We start from the raw sequence: 26,858 nt of genomic DNA on the forward strand, positions 1-26,858 counted from the left end.
CTTAAACAAAAGAGAAAATAAATCTGTTTTGTTTGTCTGTTAGCTTTTCAAGAGGCACGATAGCGGGACCTAAGTCATAAAACCTTAAGATTACGGTCGAAATGTCAGATTTGCTTCTCGCCAGAACTAGAAAACAATACCTGTTGCCTTCAAAGAATTTCTTGGGACTTTTGGACTGCGGAGAATGTATGTCTCCCCAAGAGTATTGTCGGTGGGCGCTCTGATTTTTAATCAGCTAAATTTAACGCTGATAGACTGCTGACACCTTTATTGCCCTGGGCAAAGCAGACAGGCGCGCAAGACGGTGGTGGAAAGTGGTCATGGTCTGCACCGCCTGGACGTTTGCACGCCCCTCCTTCACCCGCAAGTGTCGGGACCAGGCAGCTAACCAGCGTGCACAAGAACACGGAAGACCCACGCATTCCTCACATCTTAATGGGGTCGATTTTCTGGACAGACTATTGGCAATGGACGTTTCCACAAAGCATGAGTACATATCCAAACTACAGTGGTACCTTGTCTTGAAGTAAGAAAAAAAAAAAAAAAAGGGAGCAATGTAGGTATTGTGATGCCCTCACATGTGGGCAAGTAGAGCCACAGTCACAGATCCAATTTCATCTGTTTATTGTAGGGGGGAAACAGTCAAACACACAAATAGGAAATGAAAACTGGTCACTACCACCACCAAGTGCATATTACAAAAGAAGAGTTTATCTCCTTTTGTATGTAGGTTGCCAGTATACTGTAAACTGAGAAAAACAACAATCAATTCTATACAATAGTCAGAATTCCTAATAACCAAATAATCAGTTGTACAATTACTATGCCCATCCCAAGAAAAAAACATAACATTTTGATGTGGTTACGCATATGCTTTATTTTATTTCTCATTCATCATTGTGGACAAATATGACCCAACAGTAGACAGGACCGCCACCTACAGGACACAGTTTGACCTTGGCAGAGGTCTAAAACTCCAACTGGCTAAATGGCTTACATTTAAAGGAACCATAAAAAATTTTGCAACTGAAAACAGTTCCCAGGTCTCCTAATGTCCATGACATGCTTCGTAAAAATACTCCAATAATCAAGAATTACAGCCAAGAATGAGTCACTACTCACCTCACCAACCTATACTGCAGAGTAAAGTGTTTGTTACCATGACAACTAGAGATGGAGCTAAGGGGTGGCTACTTGTTTGATCCTTCAGTCTAAAAAGGTAAGTGCAAAACGCATGAGAGCATTGATTGTATTTTTGCTCTTGGAGGCAGCATTTCATTACCAAGTCGCCAAATTCGGAAGAGCTGACTATTTGTACACAACCAATTATAAATGGAATTTTCAATCATATGTTCTTCTTAAAGATTATAGTGCTACATGTATTTTTTGCATAGGCAAGACAATATTCATTCTCATGGAGTGTCCAGGCCTATTCTTTTAAACCCCTCTCGTGTTTTTTGTTTTTGTTTTGTTTTGTTTTTCTAAATAGCCATGTATTGTTGTGTGTGCTTTTTCTGTTCTGCTGTACAGTTACTAAAAATTCACACTTTGCCTATTCTGGATGAAAGATCAGTCAATCGGTGTAGACAAAATTGACAGCGGGGATGCTGTTAAATTTGGTGGATTTTCGAAAAACACTATGGAAGTTCTCCATACATTACATATCTAATACATTCATGCTTAAAACGGTTTGTGTGTAAGGTTGTGTAAACGGTTTGTGTTTAAGGTTCTTTTTTTTGTCTCATGCTCCATAGAAATGGGCCTGCTCTTTGACATACTGTACTTAAGAATACAGCAAGCTTGTTATGCAGAACGCTACAATTGTAACGTTTTATTTTGGTGACTGCCTTGTGCCGGGTCGAGTTAGGCCGAGGTTAGTGAGAGCGACAGCTGACGGCGGGGCGTAAGCTCTGCAAAACACAGCTGGTGTGTTGCCAAGCACACAACACACAGCAGTTCTGTGCAGACACCTACGCAAGCCATTAGCGTTGAAGGTAACGCATACATCAGAGCGCTCCTCTATAGAGGATCTCACTTTATTATGGCCAAGATAAAAGGGCGCATACTTGGGAAGGATTTCCAAGCATTCAATTAAATGTAAGATTCAGTGCACCAAAATCAATAGGAACATTCACTTATGCAAAGGAGTTGTTGTGATGTAAAATTCCCCCAAGGCTGCAATACATCACTGGGCGGTGCACATTAGAATCAGAATCATCTTTATTTGCCAAGTATGTCCAAAAAAACACACAAGGAATTTGTCTCCGGTAGTTGGAGCCGCTCTAGTACGACAACAGACAGTCAATTGACAGAGAACACTTTTGAGACATAAAGACATTGACAAAAAAAAAAAAAAAAAAAAAAAAGTCACTGAGCAATAAAGGGTTGCTAGTTGTCTGGTAATGCCCCAGCTCGAATTTATCTGATGGTATTAAAACAACAACCGTTAACCTATTGAATGGAGTCTAAGCAACAAATCACAATAATTTAGTAGGAAATCAAACTAAATGTTGAACACAATTCAAATTGTAGCATGAACATCACTAAGCACTTCCCCCCAATAAGGCTAATCAAGTCTCAAGAAACTCAACAAACATAGCGGCTAGGTTGCACTGAAAAATGTTTTGCTTTGAAAAAAACTACATTTTTTTAAAGAATGCCTTTAATGATAATAATTGCAATACAAAATTTTTTTTTTAAATGTCCTCTGAACATAGCCGATTCAATTTTCTTACAAAATGCTACTAAATATTCCTAGAAAAAGCAGTATTCTCTCAGTATTCCCAGGATATGTCCCATCACAAAAGCTGAGTAGACCCATCAGTGTGGATAACGTAAACAGCACATCAAAATCTCCACCAGACGGGATGAATTTTTAATAGTCCCACTAGACGCTGGCTGGCGCGCCAACAAACAAACATTAGAATACACACACACACTCAAGCAAAAATCTGTACTCTGAGTTATTTGTGTGCTTCCTTGCAATCAAGCTTGACTTTACTCCCACAAAGCATACCCCCTTTGCTTAGGGTTGAAATTGTAAATTGTGTGATAAAGGCTCCAACCACTTCGATAAGCTTAATGCAGCACTCTAAATTGCTTCAGTAACAATGTTTTTATATATATATATATATATATAAACTATCTAGCAAATTCTGCTTGCAATTTAGAGCAACAGAATTGCTTGGATTCTTTTTTCCTGGTCACCAGGCACTCGTTGGCAGGCAGAGTTTATAGGGTTCAACCATAACTGCCGCACAAGACATTTAAAACAATATTTGCCAAGCTAGCCCACTAGACTGTTTTACTGACACTCTATTGACTTTCCATCGACGTGTAGAGTTGTAAACGAGGGATGTAGAATATCTGGGTAAATATTTCCAAAAGGTAAATAAATAAATCATGGCACTAGCCATGTCACAATGTTATCTTATAAAGTGTTGATATCTAAATGAGGATAAAGTTAAAGATGTAATGTTGATTCACAAAACTGATTAATAAAATTACTAAACTGTCATTTAATTACAGATTAGCGATTATAGTTAGGATGCAGGTATAAAACCAATGAAATGCAATGAAAACTGCTCTGGTTTGTGACCTCTTGTGTCATTCACCACAGGAAACAATCGTAAAGGAGAGATGAGAACATTTGGATGCCACAAACAATCATGTCAAAATGTGAGCTAGATTAGATGACAAAGCCAAATGTCACAAGTGGAAGTTGCACAAGCGTGGTGGCAGGTACACTGCAACGTCAAACTTCTCCTTGAGCTGTTTGGACAGAGACAATTGTACAATTCTGACAGCTGTCTGCTCTAAAGTGCACATTAACACGCTTGTGTTGCACCTTCGGGGGGAGACGAGGGTGGGTGAGGTTGAAGGTGCTTATTATTACAGTAGCTGCATCAGCTGCTGCGCACCAAAACACACTGATGTACTCAGTGTATGTATGCTGCTTGTGATTAAATATATGCTCTAGCTTCATGTGGACAGGTTGTCCTCGATAGGGCAACATAATCATTAATTAATAACCCTTACATTTTATAACAATACATCAGAGAGAAGGGCTGCTATTAAACACAGGTATGTGGAGACAAAGTTATATGGGGGCTTATGCAGTAAAACACCCTGTGTCCTTACCTGAACCACAACCCAATAGAGCTGAATTAGAAGTAAAGAGATGTGATCAAAAGCCCTAGTGCAGGTCTTTTGGAATGATTTGGAGCCAATGTCTTGAACTTATTGGATGTCAGTGAAAACGTGTTGCAGTAATCAATGCAGGACGAGACCGGGGCATGAAACACACTGAAAGAAAGAGTCTGGAAATTTGCTCTAGTGCCATTGTGGAAATTGGGCCTGTGTGATACCAAGGACAAGAAATGAAACATGAACAAGGTAGGACAGCGAAGGGAGAACCTTGCTTTTATTTCCAATTAGTCTGAGGAAATTGGTCAAATTACTGCGAGAACAGTGTTTGGGCAAAGGGTGACAATGTTGCGTGGAGGGGGCCGAAAAGCAAAGTGTATTTAGAGAGTGAAATGAATCGCAAGGGGATGTGAGAATGATCCCTGTGAATCTCCAAATATAACTCGTGCTGAATTAGAGAAAAAAGGTCTATTTTTATTCTAAATAACTTGTTGATTAATGGCGTCTTGACGCAAAATGTTCAACTTCAATATAGTTTTAATTTAGTTTGCTGTCTAAAAATTGATAAATTATGTCAGCTAAGGGAAGTTGAGTTACATCCACGCAGACATCCGTTATGACAACTCTGTCAGGCTAAATTATTTTTCTCAATATGACACTGGCTTCGAAACAGGAGTAAATAATATTCTGGCAGAGGTTCTTCCATCCCATTAAAAATAATATTTAAAAAATATATTTGAATCTCACTAGCAGTGCCATGTTTCTACCAGCTTCTCAAACAGACAATGATACCATTCACGTTAGAAAAGCTTCATTGCTCCTCCCTCCCACATGCATCTCCACTAGCAGAGGCATCATGTAAGAACTTCTGGAGGTGGCATGACGCAGAGTAGATAAACTAGACTATTAGGTAACCAAACAGCAGAGAGGAAGAAGAAGCACAACAACACAGAAAACAGGCTTTACATTCAGCAAGACAGAAAGTAGATAATAATGGCATGCGCCCTAAAGTGATTCTTTTCCACAGTGGAAACTCTTTAGTCAAAATAAAGGGCACAATCGGTTAAGGAATAGAAATGTAAAAAAAAAAGTAGAAAGTACAAGTGAACAAAGTGAATGTAAGACTATAAACACTGGTTGATCCGTGAGATATACCATTATATCACAGAAATTCCTTTAAAGGCTGTGAACAACATAGGAAGAATGTGAATGCGAGCAAAAACCCCAAAGGCTAGTCCGTCCCATTGGACAAGAGTTGGCGTGGTTTTGGGAGATGCCTCGAAAGCCATAGTGATTCCCAACCAGTGCACGCTGGCACATTCGGTGTACCGTAGAATATTATTCAATTTCACCTAATTGATTTGAAAATTATCTAAATTATCTACCAATGACAGCAATGTACAGTGACAGGCAAACCAACTAAATGCTATTCCCCTTGTACATGACGGAATGTAGAATTAACCTTTGTATCCGCCTGTTGCCATTCATCCAACAGAATAATAGCTTTCTGCTGAAATAAACACGCCCAGATTTCAAAGAATTTGTGAGTGAATTGAGATCATCATTATTTCAGTATATGTACTGTAATTTTTGTGACATTTTTGTTTGGTGGTGTGTCGTGAGATTTTGGGGAAACTTCTTCGGCTTCATAGACCACCGTAGTCGGTCCTGAATTTGGACACAGTCAGTATGCTAACTGGTGTTTCCAGGAAGACACTTGACATTTCCTTTTGCTGCAGCCACTGATCTCCATCTACAATTATCCCCTTAAAGCCCTGACAGAGACCACAATCATTTCCAAGAATTAGGACACAGCTGCGAGTCAATGGCGACAGGCTCATTTCGCGCTGACTTCACTTCCTCCTTCCGCCTGCATTTTCACATCGCCCCAAAGAGAGTCTTCCAAACCCCAGCCAAACGAAGATGCATCCTGTTCTTGACACTTGCGGACTTAGCCGGCCGCACCAGTCAGCTGAACACAGATCCTGTTTCCACCTCTCTAATACTCCTAACGAGCCTCTTCCCTCTGCAGCCAAGTGTCAAGCCCACCAAAGTCACCCAACACTATGACGCAGCCTTCCAGAATAAAAAAAGAATGGGAGCTCTGACATGGTTTCTTCTTCTTTTACAAGGGGACACACGCAGATCCCTACCAGCAGTCACAAGATGGATTCCTAATTATACTCACATGGTTTATTTTCATCTGTATGCTTGCGAGATGGTACAATGTCGGATGGATGGTTTGGAGTCATTTCTTAAGCGCAAAATGAGGAGAGGGAGATATTGAACTGATAGCAGACACCACAACGTGGTCCAAATCATCGCTCAGTAGAAATTAAAGCTGTCTAAATGAGAGACAACTATTGATTCGAGGAATCACATTTTGTCTGCTATATTATGCGCTGAGCGTAAATGTTGCGGATGCTTGATGAGAAGTGTCTGTAGAATGGCTGATACCCATGTCACACGAGGTGCATTATCTTTTTGGATCTTTTTGTTTGTTATTTAGTAGGATTATACAAAAACTGATGAACAGATTTCCACCAAACTTTGAGGAAGGGTGACTCACAGGTTCAGAAAGAAACCACATATTTTTCTGCGGATCTGGATTTTTTTTTTTTCTTTTTACAGTTCTGTTAACATTGTAGGGTTTTTTCCCACAGTTTCCTGCATTACTCAGTGAATAATTAAACACATTTTGTTAAGATTTATCTGATTTGGTTTGGTCAAGACCAAGACTTTATATAAAAAACATTTTAAAAAGACCAAGTCAAGAAGGAGCCGAGACAAAGTCAAGACCAATGTATGGGAAATTCCAGACCAAGACTTTGAGAATACAAGATCAACACTTGACAGAACCAAGGTCAAGACTTTCAGGAACATAGACCAAGTCAACCAAGACTTTAGGAGCGGAGACCGAGTCAAGAGCAATACTTTGAAGAACAAAGGCCAGGTCAAGACGAAGACTTTAAAGGGGAAATCATCTTTTTGTAGTATTTGGGATTTAATATTGTCTCTATGGTGCCTCAGTAAATGTGTGAAATATGAATTAAAATCGTCAACGCATTCCTGAGTTCCAGACGTTTTTCTGCCGAGGTGTGTGAAATCAGGTCATTTGAATTTCTCGAGCTTATCTACGTCACTAGCGAAGATCTCCGCCTACCTCTCCGCTCCCGAGGCAGCGCTGTGAACATTACACGTGTGCACTCACAAGTTGGTCTTCTACACGAACGCAAGCAATCAGAGGAAAGGGGACGGAACTTAGCCAAATATGGACAAAGTGGATACAAAACTGGGTCAAACAGAAGTAGCTCTCAGAGGGGCCTTTTCTGGACACTCGTATAACAAAACCAAGGTGTTTTTTAAAATGAAATTGACACTTTTATACCAAGAGTATGTTAGAGAGTCACTCTGTAAAGGTCTATATAGCCAACATACGGGACCATTAAGGAGCTGAAATGAAATCAAGACCAATAATTTGAAGAACACAGCCCACTAGTCTTAAAAGAACCTTAACTAGGACTTTAAAGAACAGACAACAGGTCAGGACTTTAAGGAACCAAGACGAAGTCAACACCAAAACTTTATAGGGTCGAGACCAAGTCAAGAACAACTCTTTAAAGAACCGTGACAAAGGAAGGACTTTAAGGAATAGAGATCATGTTAATACCAAAACTTTATAGGACCGAGACCAAGTTATGACCACGACCATGTTAATGCTCGTATGATAACGTTCGGAATTATTTTAAAAGAAATTGGTTGCATTCAAGTCACAAGTGGTTAATTATACCTAAGCATACTGTATATCCTGAGTCAACTATGTTTAATACGTTTCCAAATATAATTGTGAATACACACACGCACACACACTTGTGGATGTTCCGCAGCATTCAAAAAAATTTGACTAAACAACATGGCAGGCTTGTAGCAAGAGGATATACAGTATATCACACTTTCAGTTGAACTGGACACACGGCGCCAACACATCAAGGTCAAAGCTTCCCTCCCTCCCTCACTCATCCATCCATCTATCCATCCATCAATCAATCACTGGCACTCGTTAAATCACCCTTCTGCTTGCACCTAAGATGGACCGACAAGACTTGTTTATTTAAATCTCAAGTATCAAAGTAGCTCCGAGCCGCAGCCATTACGAAATAAAACGTCGCAGTTAGGGAGGAGCGGGGGGACCGCGAGCCCTCCACCCATACTTGTGAGTCAGAACCATGATTCAAACCAAAGCAGCCCACTTCAACGCAAAGTGCACCGATGGAACAGACAGTTGGGAGCGAATGAAGACGATTTGAAGGCAAAACGGTGGGCAACCTACAGCCCGTGGCTCAGGTGTGGCCCACCAACACGTATGGTGAGGGTCGCCATGTGATACTGTGATTTCAAGAAAAACAAGCTTCTCATAAACCATCTATCCAGTTTCTATGGCGCTCGTCCTCATTATGGTCACGAGCCTATCCCAGGGGAATTTTGGGTGAGTGAAGTGAAATACAACCTGGACTGGTCACTGGTGATTCATCCATGCACCCTTACCCTGTTCACGTTGAGCTAGAGCCTATCCCTGCAGGTTTTTTTTGTGTGTTTTTTTTTTTTTTTTTGGAGTGGGGCGGGGGGTGATAGAAGTGGGATACAACCTGGACAAGTCACCAGTCAATCGCATATGCTTCTCATAAAAGGTGATACATATTTGGTAATAAGCCATGCTGCTGCCACAATTGACCGCTTATTCAGGGCAAAGTGAGGCCTATTCCTGCTGACTTCTGGTGATAGAAGTGGGATAAAACCTGTTAATAGCAGATTCTTATAACATTACTGTATTAGGTAACCAGCCATGCACCCGTTTTAGACCGCTTATCCGGTTCGGGGTGAGTTGAAGCTTACAACTGCTGACTTTTTGGGTGAGAGAAGTGGGACACAACTAGTCAAGCGCAAATGCTTCTCATACGACATAATAATATTTGTGACTCAGCCATGCGTCCGTTATCGTGCTCAGGGTGATCTTAAGACTTTTTGGTGAGAGAAGTGGGGTACACTCCAAACTCAAATCGCATGGCACATATAGATAGACAAACAAGCACCCGCATTCCCACCTATGGACAATTTAGAGTCGGAGCAGAGGGAGAAACCCCCACGAGATTGGAATTTGGATCCTTTCAGCCAGCCATCCGACACATGAACATGGCAGCCCCTCACCTTGCTTTTAACGTTGCAGTGGCAGCACACGGTCCACAGGTACTTGAGGGTCCTCCACAGCAGGATGATGAAGAGCCCCCCGAAGAAGGTCACCATGGAGGAGGCGAGGAACGCCCACCACATGCGCTGCCCATTATTGTCACAGGGCACCTCGGACGAGAAGGGAATGACGACGTCTTGCATCTTGGAGATGAGGATCGAGGAGCCGGCGGCGGCGGCGGCTTTGGGCGAAGGAGGGTCGCTATCGCTTGTCCTCATAGAGCTGTCGCTGCCATGGGGGACCGGGCCATCCGCCTCGGCTAGCATGGGGGAGCCTTGGGGAGCCCGGGCCGGCGTCCCCAGCCCCACTCACCGGCCATAATGCCCGGGGAACCACAAGAAGAAACAACCGAGAAAATCCTCCCTTGTTTTATAGTCTCTTTCTGGAGCTCCCGCGGTTGTTTATCGTGACGCCAAAACAAACACCAGCCCGGAATCGCAGCTCGACTGAGCCATTTAAAATCCGGATTGAGACTTTTGACTCTAAAGAGACAAATGCGAGTCACCGCTCGCTCGCCATGGTGGACGACGACGACGACGACGGCGGAATGGAGCCGCCGGTGGCAGCTTTAGTCCAAGTGGGGAACAACCTTCCAACAAGAAAACTGTTTAATTCATTAATAAAAATGAATAAATGGCTCCACGGTGGGGATACCTCGCTCTAGCAGTCTTCCATCCAAGCCTCCTCCTCCTCCTCCTCCTCCTCCCCCGTTGGATGTCACTTTCGCCGGGCGACAGTGGTCAGGTGGTCAAAGAGCCGCGGAGGAGGACTGCATGCTCCGGCGGCCGTCGTCAGTCGAGTAAAGGAGGCTGGATGGGCTCCAGTGGACGGACGTGTGCGGGGAGAGAGCGGAGAGAGAGTTGTGTGTGCGTGTGTTCGTGTGTGTGCGTGTGTTCGTGTCTCCATCCACAGCTGAGTGCCTGTCACGACGACGGAAGAAAGATCCACAAGGGGGCGCTATTTGGGTCCTAGAAAAAAATACACTTCGCGATGAAGGATAGATCGTCTGTGGGGGTGCACGTAAATGATGAAAAATAGCTCTTTTTAATAGTGACAATGCTTATTCATTCATTTTATTATCTGTGATGAATTTTACCTTATATTATCAGCCAATTATTTTATAAAATAGTTTTGGAAATGATATATGCTTATGTCTGATACAAAATAGTCTATTTTAATATTTAAATAATTAGAATTTGAACTTTTAAATTTTGTAATTAATTAAACATTTATTTAATTTTCTTATTTTATTTAAACTGGGTAATTGCAATAATAAAATAATGAAATCTGCTCACTTTTAAATTGTATTGTTATTAATTCATTTAATAATATATAAAACAACAAATTAAGGCAAATTCAGCTCCAAGAAATGGTCTTATACTATATTAATACTACTTGTTAAACACCATAATACTGTAGGCAGATTACAAAAACAGGAACAAGGCTGTAGTGGATATAAAAAGTATACACACCCCTGTTCCAATGCCAGGTTTTTGTGATGTAAAAGAATTTGGACCAAGATAAATCATTTTAAAACTTTTTCTACCATTAATGTGTACAACTGATTTATAAAAAAAATAAACTTGAATATGATTGACTTGGACTTGACCTTTTACTTACTGCCTTCTCCGCCTTCATTAAAACTACTCTGACAAGTCCAATTCATCCCAAATGTTACTTGAGGAAATGCATACATGTGTATGTACCATGGCTGTCCAAGGTTCTTCAGCTTTTTGGCCGAAAGGGATCTGATCCAGACGGTCTCCAAGGCGACAAAAGTATTCCAGCTTGAGCTCACTTTGCCAGTTACAATGGTGTATGTGGAAAGATCATTTTCAGCCTTAAAAAGACTCAAAGGTAAGAGGTAAATGTAAGGCAATAAAATGTGTTCAATTTGAACTAAACTGAGTCTGAAACAAATCAAAAATTGGAACGAAAAAATGTATTTGGAAATTTAATATTTGGTATTTTGTTATTGAACAGTCTGCATTTCAAATATTTGAGTATTATAATCACAGTTTCAAAACTGAACAGGGTATTTCAGTATAGGCCTAAATGAAAATGTTTTGTTTGCACAACACATACTAATCCAATGGGTAGCCTTTTAAATAAGAAATTGGAAATAATTAATGCACTCTCTCAACCTCTAGTAATAATGTTCCTTGTGGCCAAATATTGCATGAAAAGAATGCTGATCTTGTTTGTAAATAACCTTAATATTGGAAACTACACTTGAATTTGGACCTCGGTTAACTGTGCAGGTGTACCTAATGATTTGGCCAGTGGATCAAATCATTACATGGCGCTTTGATTAAGCATAGTGCTTCTCCTTCCCATTACAGAGTGTTTGTCTTTACACGCGTGGGTTTTCATTAACCAAACAACTAAAGTGTGATGAATGAGCTTGGCAGTCATTACAGCTCACATAATAATACAGTAGGTTAAACAAAAAAAAAGCAGCTCACATAATAATTTGGTTAAAAAAAATAAACAGGTGCAGAGTCGTGAGGCATGACTGCAGCAAGAACAGAAGGCCCCCTGTATCTCTGTAGCAAGCAGCCAGGCCAAACAAAGGATTCAAGGGGAAACAGCTGGCTCGGGGGCCCTTCCGAATAACCGGTGACCCCAGAGAGCCGCTGTGGGCAGGTGCACTCTGCCACCCGTGTCGCAAGACTCCAAGAACACAGACCCTCTGTGATGCATTTACTGTATTCAAACCTAATGCTTTCGTGGACCTTTAGGTGCAACTCAGGGGTCAAGCACTGATTCAGTCATCGATTCAACTATAATGCATAAGTTCTATCGCCCCCTAGCCTTGAATTCAGTATTACAAACACAGAAACCGTCGCCTCGATATGACGTTGGGGGCCATTTTGTATATGATGATTCTACAATGTTCTACAACATTTTTATTCTGTTTTGAAGGACATCCAGTGGGGGAAAGAGATTGATTCTTCAGAGAAGGCAATTGTTGTAAACTCACTATTATTATTTCGTTTTGTGCACGCATTGCTCGGACGTTGCTGAACTTCGTTTATCACATTGTTGGATAGCTAAGGGGTCCTTAGGAAGATGTATGGATATTGGTTGGGGCAGACGGTTTTATTATTGTTTCCGTTCGCACAGTAATAATTGTATGATTGTTTTCTGTTACAGAAACGCAAACTAATAAGTTTAGTGAGCTTTTTATGAAAGACAAGGGGCAGCCCACTGCTCAGCAAAATGCGGTATTTCCATGTTGTCATTTCCGCTATGTCATTTACAGTGCGCCACCAAGTGGGCCAGCGTGTGAAATGAATCGGGCATTCACTAAATAAAAAAAAAATATATATATATATATATACTGAAAAATACAGCAAGATGTTAGAGGAGCTGATAGGCTTAATCAGCGTTGTGGCATTCCTCTAGTAGTAGCTTGGGTGAAAAGGACTATTTATTTTTATTTTCAAAAAATAGTTATATACTCCAGGTTTAAGATGGATCCCCCAATATCTTCGCCCATATTGTTCATGAGAAAATTTCTTCTAACTTGATTTATTGCCAAAGAAATACTGATACCATGACTGAAATAGCGGCTGTAACTCAAGCTTTGAATTTAAGAGTGGGGCCGTAAACTTCAGACACTTACCAGCACCTCATACCATTCTAATAATTATTTTTCATAATTGTATGATATTTATACAGTTGTATGTTAAAGAGAAGACACTATCATTACGCAGATTATTATTATTTTTTTTATTTATTCTTCCGAATAACATTCTTGAACATTTTTATTTGGGAATTTTATTTTTATTATAGAATATTACAAAGTTCCTAAAATGTTCTTGTCTTTGCCGAAGTGTATTATATTTCAAAAATGTTTATATTTTATAATATTTTACACTATATTCTTAAATTTCAATCAAGTTTGATTAGATTTAGTACTTTTTTATTCCAATAAAATATTGTGACGTTAATAAAAAAATAATAAAAGGGGGTCATAAACTATCATGAGTTCACAGCATCTCATAAGGTATCACGTTTTTTTTTATTATGGTTATTATATATTTTATTTAGTTTATTATATAAATATTGTAAAGTCTATAGAATATTTACAAAATTAAAAAAGGCTATTCTTTAAGTTGATAGCATCACATATGATTATTAATTATCCGATAAGTATTGTTTGTCCCCATCAATGCACTTGACTTTTTTCAAAAGAAGCAGACCATCCATCCATTTTCTGTACCGCTTATCTCAGCTGACTCTGGGCGAGGGGGGTGTACACCCTGAACTGGTCGCCAGCCAATCGCAGGGCACAATATTTAATGTAATATATCCATATTTATTGCAACAGTTAATGAGCGCTCCCCCGCCTGGCAAGAAGGGCAACTGCCACAGTGTGTGGGGGGGGGGGGGGGGGGGGGGGGGGGGGCTTCTTCACTGTAATTGTTTCCTAAATATACAAAAATAAAAGAATGAAAACACTTCATGAATGTAGTTCAATTTAGTCCCCAATGAGGGCGGGAAGAACCCCCACAGCAGATGTTGGCGTACATGGCGTCACCTCTCGTGTATTTTGTGGTGTTTATGGGCGACCCCAGGAAGTGATCATCCATCCTCGCCTGCACCCGTCAAGCACCAGCTGTCGGGCGAGAGCCTCTCACAGCGGACACGTGGGAGGGGAGGAGTCAAAAGAGACATGGAAATGTGGAAGTGGAAATAGTGTGGATGTGGATTTCTTGAAGGCGGCGAAAGAATTGTGAGTGGCTGTCAAGGAGGCCACATCTGTTATTGTTTTCCTGTCAGAAGATGGTGGACATGAAGATCATCACTGTCCTGCTGCTCGCTTACCACAAGTGTAAACCTTTAACAACCAATTCCAAATGGTTTTTCTTTTTTCTTTGTAAAGAAAATCAATAGTGTTAAAAAAAGAGCCTCTACCAAATGGTTGAGCTGTCAAACAAAAAAGCATAAGAATGGCAAAAACAGTAAGAAAATTTAATTTAAAAATAATTTTATTATACTTTTAGAATAAAGTACATTGATATTGAACAGATTTGAACATTCACTTTTTAAAAATTATTAGAAACAGGTCTCAGTACAGTTTATATATATATATATTTAAAAAATGTAAGAAGTTTTTAATATATTTCAAATTGATTTGTTATGGATGAAATGTTTTTTTAAATCTAAATTTGAACGCTTATCGTCAAAATATATTTGAGAAAAAAAAAGTTTGTAATCTTTTAGCATGTTTTCTAATATTAAAAAATACTCAAAAAGTAGAACAATTGTAAAACAGTATTGACATTTTTTAATGTAGAAAAAAATAATTCTAATGGGATTTTTGTAAAAATATTTTGGAATATTTGCTTTTTATATTTAAATGTAGAATATTTCTAATATTTGAATTGAATTTAAATCAATTAAAATTTGCAACATTAATTTTCTTTGGAGACAAACCTCAGTATGATGCAGTTTTAGTTGTAAAGCCCTGCAAACTACAACCATAACAACAACAACAACAAAAAAGATACTTCTATGAAACTGCCAATCAAATCTTAGCATTGTTATCAAAGGCAGTTTTTGCCAGTGCTGGATCTTAATATGTTGGGTCGCTTTACCTAATGATATGTCCGGTTAGTTTAAGACATTTCAAATGATAAGAGTACTACTGCAACTAAACACTGACAGTCCAAGTTGTGATACAGACAAAAAAAAAATACTTTTATTGTCATGTTAATGTCTCAACATACAAATCACATTCTTTTCATATAAAGAAACGTTTGATCAGTACCTGGCATCCACAACTGCTCCATGATGTATCCCGCATTTTCCTCTAACATGCTATCTACACAGAAAAATAGTAACATTACACTTGGCTTACTTTTTTTTTTTTAAATCCTTATTTTTAAAGGCCCAATCGTCAAACTGGTGGTCCACATTTCCTCTGATAAACTGTGCAAGAATAGATCCCTTTTTTATTTCAATTCAAATAATTCATGCCCCCCCCCCCCCCCCCCCCCCCACCTCTCGTCAGAATAAAAAGGCCCTTGATGAAATGTAAGGAACTGAATGTGAGACATTTAAAAAAAAAAAAAAAAAAGCTAATTAGTGAAAGCAAATATGATAGTACCTAGTATTGGTAGTCTACTGGAAACCTGCCAACAGTTACATGTTTATAGTTCACAGCTAAACAAGTGCAAGACAAACAAACACACACACGGGTAAATATACCTTTTAGTGGATTTTGGCACGATAAAATACAGTTTGCGCGAAGGCCATCCGTATTTCTTCCTCCCTACTCAAAACAAAATTAAATAACAGTGAAAACGTCACTAAACGGATGATGAGTTAAAGATTTTACCCTGCAAATGCTGCTTCATAGTGTCTCTTCTTTTCAGGAGAAGGGTTACTGACAACCAACCACAAAGAAAAATGGGGGGGGGGGGAGGGGGGAACGGGACAAAAAAAACATGCAAACTTGACTGCCAGACCTTCCTAGGCACATGACCTAGAGAAAATACATGGAATATATAGGATTCTTTTATATATAGATATATATGTATACTATATACGTGTGCATGTGTACATACTCTAAGTTGTTAAATATACGTTAAAGAGAAGGATCTAGTTACACAGTGGTCTGTCTAGCCCTGGAGTGCATTCTGAGGACTTGAACCCGTTTGGACGCCACATTGGCCTCCTAACCTTCTTCAAACAAACTAACAATCAAAAACAAAACAAAACAAAAAACCCTCAGCCATTGTCACACGCTTCCTGCTGCAGCCCCGCATCGGACATGAACACACACACATACACACACACACACACACACACACGCGCGCGCATACTCAGAGGGCTGCTTGGAGATCTTGTCTTCTACAAGAAGGCACTTTCCGAAAGGCCCATAATAAACGCTGGCACACTCCCTGCTAGTACATAGAGGACACAATGCATAGAGCTAACGTGTGGTTGCCATCACCGCGGGCAGTGTGAGCGCAGCTACAGTACGTATGACAACCACCTTTACACTTATCATTACAACAATAACAATTATAACAACAACAGACTCAACCACAAACGAATTGCACAATATTTGTCAGTAAGGTTTAAAATTGTCAGGGGGGGGTCCACCGATGTGAGCTGCTACATGGGCAAGTTCTTACCAAGTGAGTGTTAGAACCATGATGAAATGTCCAAGAAAAAGTTGACATTTTACAATTAAAAAAATGTCTCGGGAATCATAGTTTGTGATATATTTGTGGTTTACACCATTAATTTATACAATTGATGTATGACATACAATGTAACGCTATGTCATAAGGAAGTCAGAATTTCACCATAATAAAGTTGTATTATTAAAGGAATTTTGTCTTATTTTTACAAGAAGTTGGAATACTACAAGAAAGTCCAACTTTTACCAGAATACAACTATAATTTTACAACAAAAATGTCTGATTTTTACAAGACAAAAGTCAGAAATATTACATGGAAAAATAATAATTTTACAAGAATAAAGTAGTAATTCTATGAGAATGAAGGTAAAATATTACAAGATTTTTTTTTTTAAGTCTGAAAAAAGAAAAAACATCTGCATTCAAGGAACGCAAAGTCATACTAGTACCAGCAATAAGATGCAATTTTACAATAGTCATAATTTTCCAAGAATAATGTAAAAAATATAGCGGAAATAAAGTCATAATATAACAAATGACAATTTTACGAGAAAAAAAAAAGAGAAAAATTCAGAATTCTACAAGAATTAAGTCGTAAATGTATGATAATCAAGTTGTAACATTACAAGAAAAAAGTAAATTTTACAAGAAAGAATTTTACAAAAATAAAGTCGTAATTACATTGGAACAAAAACCATTTGTGAGTTAGGTCAAACTATACAAGTCACAATATTGAAAAACAAAAGGATCAATATTAAGTGAAAAACAACTCACAATTAAACAAACTGTTTAAACTAAAGTACTATTCTGAAGCAAAAGTTATTTTGTGAGCATAAAATCCCAACATTACGAGAAAAAAAATATTTTCTTAGAAAGAGAATAAAGTATGTAAATATTGAGAAAAGAAACTATTTTACTTGTTATATACCAAAATAACTATTTTGATCATGATTTTATTCTTGGAACTTTATATTTTTGTCTCATAATTCCCCCCCCCCCCCTTTTCAGCGTGGCCCTAACACTCCCTGGTAGGTTGTGAACATCATTAGTGTTAAGGTTTGTGTACACACAAGAGGGCGTGGAGGCAGATCATTTGGGTCAATAGTGAACACACACACACACGCACACACACACACACACGCACGCACACACGCACGCACGCACACACACACAAACCACCAAGGATTCCTTTAGGGAAGACTGAATGAGCTTCAAGGTGGAGAGCCAGTGCTACGTGCCTGCTCTGGAGTACTTGGAGAAAAAGAAAAATAGATAATTTACAATGTAGTGTACCTATTATATGTGGTGAGGAGGGTGTCATTAATTAGTGTTGAAGAGGAGCGCCCCCTTCATCCGCTAAGGGCAGCCGAGCGGCGTCCATAGGACTTTACTTTGTTCTTGATCCACTATAGTCATGATCTGAGTGCAAATGTACGGGAGGGAGCCGCCTTGGACGATGCCTGCGAAGGAGACATGTTGCATTAAACGTAGTGAAGCAGTGTATACAGTGGGAGGAAAAAGCAAGCGAACCCTTTGGAATTTCAGAAATTACTGCATAAATTGGTTATCAAATGTCTGATCTGCTTAAACTAATATCACACAAACAATTTATAGGGCCTAACGTAAACATTCACAGACCAGAGAGGAAAAAGTAAGTGAACTCTTGGATTTAATAACTAGTTGACTCTCCTTTGGCAGCAATAACCTCAACGAAACGTTTCCTGTAGTTGCAGCTCAAACGTGCATGGCAATCAGGACGAATTTTGGACCCCTCCTCTTCACAAAACTGTTGCAGTTCAGCAGGACTTCCTGGGATGTCTGGTGTGAATAGTTCTCTTGAGGTCATGCCACAGCTTATCAATCAGGTTGAGGTCAGGACTTTGGACTTCCAGCACTTTTTCTTCTGAAGCCATTCTGTTGTTGATTTTCTTCTGTGCTTCAGAATCTAAAACCGTTGGGTCGGGACCCAAAAGTGGCTCTCGGACCCATTTTGGGTTGGTCGTGGACAGCAAGTAAAAGAAAATGACGTAATCCTATTCTGATTTTTTCAATACAGTACAGAGGCGTACTAGGTTCCAACAGGGAACACAGTAGGAAAGTGAGGTGAAATGTTTACAGAATGTGGTTTGGCATCGTCTTGCTGAAATAAGCCGGGGCGTCCATGAAAAAGACGTTGCTTGGATAGCAGCATATGTTTCTCAAAAACCTGTATGTACCTTTCAGCATTATTGGTGCCTTCACAGATGTGTAGGTTACCCATGCCATTGGCACTAACACAGCCCCATACCATCACAGATGCTGGCTTTTGAACTTTGCGTCCATACCAGTCCGGATGGTTCTTTTCCTCTTTGGCCCGGAGGACACGACGTCCACAATTTGCAAAAACGATTTGAAATGCGGACTCGTCGGATCACAGAACACTTTTCCACTTGGCATCAGTCCATCTTAGATGAGCTAGGGCCCAGAGAAGCCGGCGGCGTTTCTGGGTGTTGTTGATAAATGGCTTTTGCTTTGCATAGTAGAGTTTCAAGTTGCACTTACGGTTGTAGCCCCGAACTGTATTTACTGACATTGGTTTTCTGAAGTGTTCCTGAGCCCATGTGGTCAAATCCTTTACACATTGATGTCGGTTTTTGATGCAGTGCCGCCTGAAAGATCGAAGATCACGGGCATTCAACGTTGGTTTTCGGCGTTGCCGCTTACATGCAGTGATTTCTCCAGATTCTCGGAACCTTTTGATGATATTATTTCCGTAGATGATGAAATCCCTAAATTCCTTGCAATTGTATGTTGAGGAACATTGTCCTTAAACTGTTTGACTATTTACTCACAAACTTGTTCACAAAGAGGTGAACCTCGCCCCATCTTTGCTTGTAAATGACTGAGCAATTCAGGGAAGCTCCTTTTACACCCAATCATGGCACCCACCTGTTCACCTGTGGGAGGTTCCAAACAGGTGTTTGATGAGCATTCCTCAACTTTCTCAGTCTTTTTTGCCACCTGTCCCAGCTTTTTTGGAACATGTTGCAGCCATAAAATTCTAAGTTCATGATTATTTGCTAAAAACAATAGTTTCTCAGTTTGAACATTAAATATCTTGTCTTTGTAGCGTATTCAATTAAATATAGGTTGAACATGATTTGCAAATCATTGTATTCTGTATTTATTTATATTTAACACAGCGTCCCAACTTCATTGGAATTGCGGTTGTAGGTTATTAGTTTAAGTAGCCTCAGTTTATTCAATTCATGCAGAAATTTAAGAAATTCACATCATTCTTCACACACACCTGTGAAGAACTTGCTGTAGTCCTGCTCGATCTTCTGTGCACTTTCAAACTGCTCCTTGGAATGTTTCTGAGACACTTTGTCACGCAGATAAAGAGGATCTTTCTGCTCCCTGTGGACAAAGGTGGACACCTTAGTTACATTGCATGGGACATCATTCGTCATCATTCATCCGGATTTATCAATACTCAATATGTAAATACACTTTGCTCTGATTGGATCACTGAAATGTCAACTTTAACCATGGAAAACAGCATTGCTCTGATTGATCCTTGGCGACGTTGCGGGAACAAGCATTCATAGTGACGTCGCATGACTACCTTAAACGGCCAACCTGTGAAGGCTGCATATATATTGCTTTCATTAAACCACAAAGACGGAGAGACATAGTAGCAATAAAGTAAGGAGCAAACTCCTACAGGCAAGGTGGGCGGAAAAAAACAAGAAGCTCGAGCTTGGCTCTCATTCACTCTGTGCCCTGCGCGAGATGTTCTTTGCTCGTGTACATTTTAGTGACAAAGACTGAAAAAGTTTCGCTATTTCATCCACAGTTATATTATAAATTATAAATCTAATGTTGTTATAAAACAACACGTATGCTTTTCTCTACCATATTTGCAGAGCTTGGTGTGCGAAAGCTTATGTTTACGAAGTCATCCTCCACTAAATGGACCCAAACACAGCACAATTCTGGTTCCAAAATGGTTCTGAATAAATAATAACAATAAAAAATGTGAAGCCATTTATTCCTCAACTCCACTGAGTTTGGCAGGTGACGCCAAGTTTAAGCTTTGCACAAGACGCAAGACGCGTGGTCACATAGCCATTCTATTCCTGAGATGAGTGGGCGTGTAGCAAGCACAAAGTAGGTAGGTACTTGTACAATTAGGACATTTCTATGGTTACAAACATGGAAATCTGATCGGGTCATTTTGCAAGCCTTATACAGTTTATCTTTTTTTGCATTCAATCCACAAAATGCATTGATTGTCAAACTTAAAGCAGGTCACAGACTTGTTTTGACCTATGATATGCATAATTAAACAGTGGCAAAATATGGATTCTGATGGAAGGGGACCTTCAATATAACTCGTTTTTCACAAAACCTTTAGAGTATATGCCTGTGAGTATCGTTATGGTGTCTGTCTGTATGTGTTCCTACAACGTTTGTGTACCAAAGTTCATTATTTTGCGAGATACATTAAGTACCGCCTTTTTGATCCTAATTTCGATTGGCCTGTCAATGGTGTTTTTCATTGTGTGATAGCACTGAGCTGGCGATTTTTGTGAACGAAGAAAAAACGAAGATTGTGATGTATTTGAACATACAGCAGGTGTAATTCTTTGTTGTGTCATGGCTGTTTGGTTTTACAGAAAACGTCAACAAAATAAGTGGAAAACCAACACAATGGTGATTTACTTCAGACCACAATGGTCAAGGAAGAAGCAGCAGGGAGCCAAAAGGCAATATGTTTGTTTTGGACTATCTTCAAAATGAACCGAGCTCTTGCTAAGTGCGAAATAGTCACTGAAGAAGTTTGGTCAAAACTGACTGGTAGAGCATTACAATCATTATGTTCGAATTTTATCTTATGGCATTTTACATTGCAACAATAATAGCTTCATTTATATTGCAGGTTAACAAATGTTTACAAAGTGCTTTGACAGAATAGAGTACATAAAACAATAAGATACCAATCGCCATGTTAATATATACACATATATATATATATATATATTCTTTTTCAATAAAAAAAACAATCAAGAAACACAGGCAATGCAAGAACTCAAAATACCCAATTGAGGCCAAGAGGGCTGATGAGAGATGACCAAAATATATAAATATATTTTAAAACAAGAAAAATATAACAACAACAATAAAGGTAAATAAATAACATGAAAACATAATGGTTCTTGCTTCGACAAATAAAAACTGAAAGTACCAAGAAGCTCCCTGACTAAACTGGTACCGAGCCCTAAAACAGCAAATCATTCAAAATCAGTTGAGTTCTTGCCTAGAAACAGAAACAGTCCTGCTGAGATGAAATCTTTAGAGCTGTGGTGACCAAATCCAAATGTTTCATTCATTTTTATTTGTTCACATACAGCATATTGTCAAGTAGGTTGACAGACAGCATTTTGTGTGTGATGGTGCTACTTACTTGATTTGTTTGGCATTTTTATAGCGGACAAAGACAACGATTGGATAAATGTGAACACTGTGAAGCCTCTCAATGGCGTGCGGCGCGATGTCCAGCAAACAGTGACAACCCTGCAACGGAAATAAAACCGAAAAAGCCATCATAAACTAAGAGAGATTAAACAAATAAAATAAAAAAATTGCTATTCGCAGAAGACTTCTTTGTTGATATCTGAGATGAAACGCAACAATACCTTATCATGGGACATTGAGAACAAACAAACGGAGAGTTTTCACGTCAGATTAAATCTCACTGAAATAGGGCATATACCTTCTCTGTTATTTCCTTTATGGACGCAACCGTGGTCACATCAAAATGGCCACTGCGGCGCTTGTAGTCGATGAAGAGGCAGTCCTTGACGCCTCGCTCGATGGCTTGTTGGGATGCCTTCATTACCTCTGCAGGAACAAAAAAAAAAGATTAATTTGTTCATCTTAATGTGGCAACATTGTCGACACAGTGTTTCCCAAAGCGAGACCTTACCCAGCACACATCTGAAGAACTTCCCCGGAGACTCTTTGACCAGCATCTCCTTGATGGGGTCCGTCAGTGGGCCGAGGACCAGCACAGGTCTGGGAGAGGCGCACTCCACCTTCTGGACCCTCTGGTAGGCCAGGCTTACACAGTCTACAGAAGGATAACACGTACGTGATGGTGACGTCACTAGGACCTCTACAAGGCCCCCCCACAGGGTCCACCGCACACTCACCTTCCAGGAAGGGGATGGAATCAGTGCTGATGGCATCCAGAGCCACCGTTTCCTTGCTGTCTTTGGAGCTACTGCGCTTGTGCTTCTGCTTCCTCCTGAAGAAGGAGCGGCGAGCGGCGGCAGACAGCGTCTTGCCCGAGTCTTCCTTCAACTCGGTCATGCTGTGTCGCCGGTAGAACTCTTGGTCCATCCTGGAACATCGGAGTTCGGGGCAATCGTTATTATAGTCTGCAGAAACCTAAAAATGTACATGTGTGCACCACCACAATGTAGCCTACTGAGCATCTTACAAATGTTTATGACACTAAATATGCACCATACGTGTTGGGTTAGTCCTATTAACTTTATGTAAGCGCTGTAGCAATACCACAACCTGCACATTTACTTACATTTTTTAAATGACATTCCTAATTGCTATTCAAAAAAATGTATAATTTTCTTTATTATATTTACCCCCTTCTGGAATTTCAGTTCAGTGAATAAAATTGTTTTATTCGCATCAATTTCAATAATGCGAGTAGCCTATCAAATACAGAATACACATCTAAAAAAAAAAGAACAAATTTGATATTTCGTCAAGAACATAAAAATATTTGGTCACAAAAGGAACATTTGTTCAAAATATTGTGTCACTAAAATATTTTAAAACTATACTGTTAAAAAAATATTTTTTTAAATATATTTTGACAAAAAAAGAACAAATTTGTTATATTTGGTCACAAAAAAAATATTTTTTTTCCAGAATTTGAAAGTGGCTAGAACATCTTTCCAGTATTCACAAACAGAAAAACACAAGTAATCTTTTTAAACTAACATAAAAATGTCAATTTTCTACTAACTAGAATGTATTCCTATTGCGAACAGAGAAAAGGAAAAAAAAATAAAATAAATAAATCTAATTCTGGTATATTTTTGATATAGTAGTGTGCACAAAAAAAAATATTTACCTAGCATGTAGAGTATTTTTAAGTAGGATAACTGACAATGTGACAGCAGTGTGAGCAATGCAAAATGCATCGATTGATGATGTACAGTAAATACTAACACACACACACACACAAACACACACACACACGTCAACCAAACAAAAAAAGCAATGAAGTGGAATTGGGGATTACTTCTAATGAAAATGCAGCCCAAGAGACTATAATGTCCATAATGCAGCAAGCACTGTGGTGTAGAGTGTTGTCCAAGGTGCTGGCTAAAAAAGCTAAATGTGTATTTGTATTAAGCATGCAGAGCATTGCATTTTCCACCCACATGTACTTGCTGGGGATCTGCCCCCTCTGGATCTGCTGCGCGTTCTCATCCAGCTGCCAGGCCATCCATGTCCCGAAGCTGCCCTTTGGTAACGACTCGTCCACGTACAGGATATCGTCCTTCTTGAACGTCAAGTCCCCCTCGGCTTCGCCTACGCGGTCGTAAAGTGCTCTGGGAGGGGACCAGATGCGGATACATGGCAAGTTATGACGAGCGTGGAGAAGAGGTGAGGCGAAGAGCGTAAAGTTGATGAGGCGACGGATGTGATGGGACATATTGGTGGGAGAACAAGATAACGAAAGATGAGTGAATTCACACAGGGTGTAGGCCTCGCCTAGGTCCCGCTGGAGCCTCCTAAGTCATTCCCCCAGCAGCCAATCTTTGACCAGGCAGACAGTGTATTTACTGCACATGACATCACCGGCACACTTGCCGATTTGACAAGTGACTGCAGCAGCTGCTGTGACACTGCTCCCCGAAGCCCCCACCCCACAGAACACTCTCAGCAATACAGCATGACTATTTCTCAGCTTAATATTCCATTCATAGACTCTGCCGCTGTGGGTACCTTGTGAGACTGCACAAAGGATCGACTCCGCAAGTTTGTTTTGACCCTTCTGCAATGCCACCACAGGAATGCACCAGTGATGGGAAAAAGGAAAAGTCTGATGATAAACTCAAGAAAAAGAAACCAGGCCCATTCCACACCGAGCGATGCTGCCGAACTGTACAATCACGAACAAATTCCAGTCAACGACTCACACCCGCACACTTGGCGATTGAGCTTCGCACCTACCAACTTGCTGCAACGGAAAAACTATTAACTCTGGTGTTCTTATCGAGAAACAATGTTTTGGGGGTCCATATTACTGTACTTTATTGTTTTTTTATTGAACCACAGACATTGTCAAGGAAGAATGTGTGTGTGTGTGTATATACACACACATATATATATATATATATATATATATATACATACATATATATATATATATATATATATATATATATATATATATATATATATATATACATACACACATATATATATATATATATATATATGTATATATATATACACATATATATATATATACATGGATGGTTGGGGAAATGAATGTGCGAATTGAATGTGCGAATTGTGCGAGTACCTAATATAAAAGCCATCTCCTGGAACGTCTTTGAGTACGTTGAAGTCATCCGGCCGATGCTGCACCTTGAATGTGACCGTCTCAGCTGGCTTCAACATCTCCACGTAGACTTCCTCTGCCGTCTTGTTCTTCATATTCACCGAGTTATACTGCAAAATGAGCCAGGGACAAAAGAAAAGCAGTGTTATTACTGGTAGTGTGCACTTCTCTGAGAAATCATTTGTGCCATCTTACGTGGGCGACATAAGGTTTCAGCTGAATTAAAGGGGCGTCATATTGATTTTGGCTGCCAGCGAGTCAGAAAGCAAACAGGAGGGAAGCTTGGAGGACAGAAAGGGTGATGGAACTGCATGATGATGCCATGAAGCAGCTCCATTTAGAGGTGGAGGGGGCACACTAGGAACGCTTCATTATTATGATTTGATGTTTCGCACGTACGTCACCCAAGTAGAATAAAAGAACGCTGAGAGGGGAGCTCAATGAAAACTAATGACCCGTTAAAACAGAAAGGAGACTCCTTTTATCTGTGCTTGACTCAAAAGTTATGACAACATTTGCGGAATGCCAGGAGGCAAATTGTCTTTTAAGATATTGCCACTCCAGCTCTTGAACTGGTGTTGGAAATCCACAGTACACATGATGTTTAAACTCAGAAGACCTTCGAAATTCCAACACCATCCAATCTAGGATGCTGAATTTACACTGAATGGTTCAAGTGACAATTCCAATTTTTTTGCTCCCAAGTGACACAATACGATATTGATAATCTTCCAATGCAAATATTTGTTTCTTTTTTTTAAACATTTAAACTTTATAACATTTTGGACTGTTTTAAATGCCAAAAAAAAAAAGCAATAGAATCCAAATATAACTGCGATGTGTGTTCTGCTCACAGCTTTCTCACAGAAAATCACTTTCAAGAAGTTTCCTTTTTTTAGTTCCGTAGTTGTCATTACGATTATTTTTCAGGTATTGTTCTAGAAAACACCACAAGACAAATTATATAAGTACAAGGGTTACAAGAAGCTTTTATCACCAAGCTGTGAAATGTATCTCCACCCTCTACCGCCACAGTCAGAATTTATGACAACACGCCCCCCCCCCAACCCTCCCTTTTTTACAAGTGCAATATAATGAACACGAACTTTAATAAGATCGCCAGTAACGGACGCTAAATTGCATGTCCACTCTAGACTGCACACGCTGTTAGCAACAAGGGTAAAAGTGGTGGAGACCACGTATTTAAAAAAAAGTTTTTTTTAATTTAGGAAGTGCTGACGGTTTTCACCATGGAACAATTAATGAACTGCGCGGCAATTTAATGGGTTTGACAGAAGCAATCCTGGTTGCACTGGGTTAGTTAATTAATTTTTATATCTGTTTGCATGCGCAAACAAGTTTGCGCCAGTTTTTGTATGCGCAAACCTTTGGTAAATCAGACCCTTAATTTGTAACAGTTAAGAAATAGCCATACCTCCAGAATGAGGTCGCCAGGAAGCAGGCTGTCAGTCCCTCTGGCAGAACTGTCCTCATCCAGACTGTCTATGTAGACGCCCCGCAGATTTCCTCCACACAAGGTGACTCCCACCTCCACCCCGGGCCGGTGCACCGTCACCAACCTTGCCTCTCCCGGCTTGTTGTTTCCTTCAGAGTGCATTCTGGGAGGCAACAGATACAGATAGTGGCGTGGTGTGACCAA

The 26,858-nt window shown here is 39.7% G+C and overlaps 2 protein-coding genes across 32 annotated transcripts in view; both read right to left on the reverse strand.

Moving 5' to 3' along the window:
* The window catches only part of kcnma1a (potassium large conductance calcium-activated channel, subfamily M, alpha member 1a), a 191,139-nt gene extending 180,649 nt beyond the window's left edge, over positions 1–10,490 (reverse strand). For 4 of the 24 annotated variants that reach the window (XM_061790818.1, XM_061790813.1, XM_061790812.1 and 1 more), the window contains exon 1: positions 9,352–10,480. In XM_061790818.1, coding sequence (XP_061646802.1) covers positions 9,352–9,657 — 306 coding nt within the window. In that variant the 5' untranslated portion in view covers positions 9,658–10,480. Of the gene's footprint in view, positions 1–9,351 lie in introns of all 24 variants that reach the window. The other 20 variants (XM_061790800.1, XM_061790799.1, XM_061790805.1 and 17 more) reach the window with 11 other exon arrangements.
* Positions 10,491–15,079: 4,589 nt separating this feature from the next.
* Positions 15,080–26,858, reverse strand: part of dlg5a (discs, large homolog 5a (Drosophila)) — a 77,079-nt gene continuing 65,300 nt past the window's right edge. For all 8 annotated transcript variants that reach the window (XM_061790791.1, XM_061790789.1, XM_061790787.1 and 5 more), the window contains 9 exons: positions 26,634–26,817; positions 25,160–25,308; positions 24,009–24,179; positions 22,749–22,939; positions 22,523–22,666; positions 22,310–22,437; positions 22,001–22,110; positions 19,841–19,950; positions 15,080–18,011 (listed from right to left, as the gene is read on the reverse strand). In XM_061790791.1, coding sequence (XP_061646775.1) covers positions 17,908–18,011; positions 19,841–19,950; positions 22,001–22,110; positions 22,310–22,437; positions 22,523–22,666; positions 22,749–22,939; positions 24,009–24,179; positions 25,160–25,308; positions 26,634–26,817 — 1,291 coding nt within the window. In that variant the 3' untranslated portion in view covers positions 15,080–17,907. The remainder of the gene's footprint in view (positions 18,012–19,840; positions 19,951–22,000; positions 22,111–22,309; positions 22,438–22,522; positions 22,667–22,748; positions 22,940–24,008; positions 24,180–25,159; positions 25,309–26,633; positions 26,818–26,858) is intronic.

Source organism: Phyllopteryx taeniolatus, chromosome 11, assembly GCF_024500385.1.
Source record: "Phyllopteryx taeniolatus isolate TA_2022b chromosome 11, UOR_Ptae_1.2, whole genome shotgun sequence".
In the NCBI taxonomy this organism is placed as follows: Eukaryota; Metazoa; Chordata; class Actinopteri; order Syngnathiformes; family Syngnathidae; genus Phyllopteryx; species Phyllopteryx taeniolatus.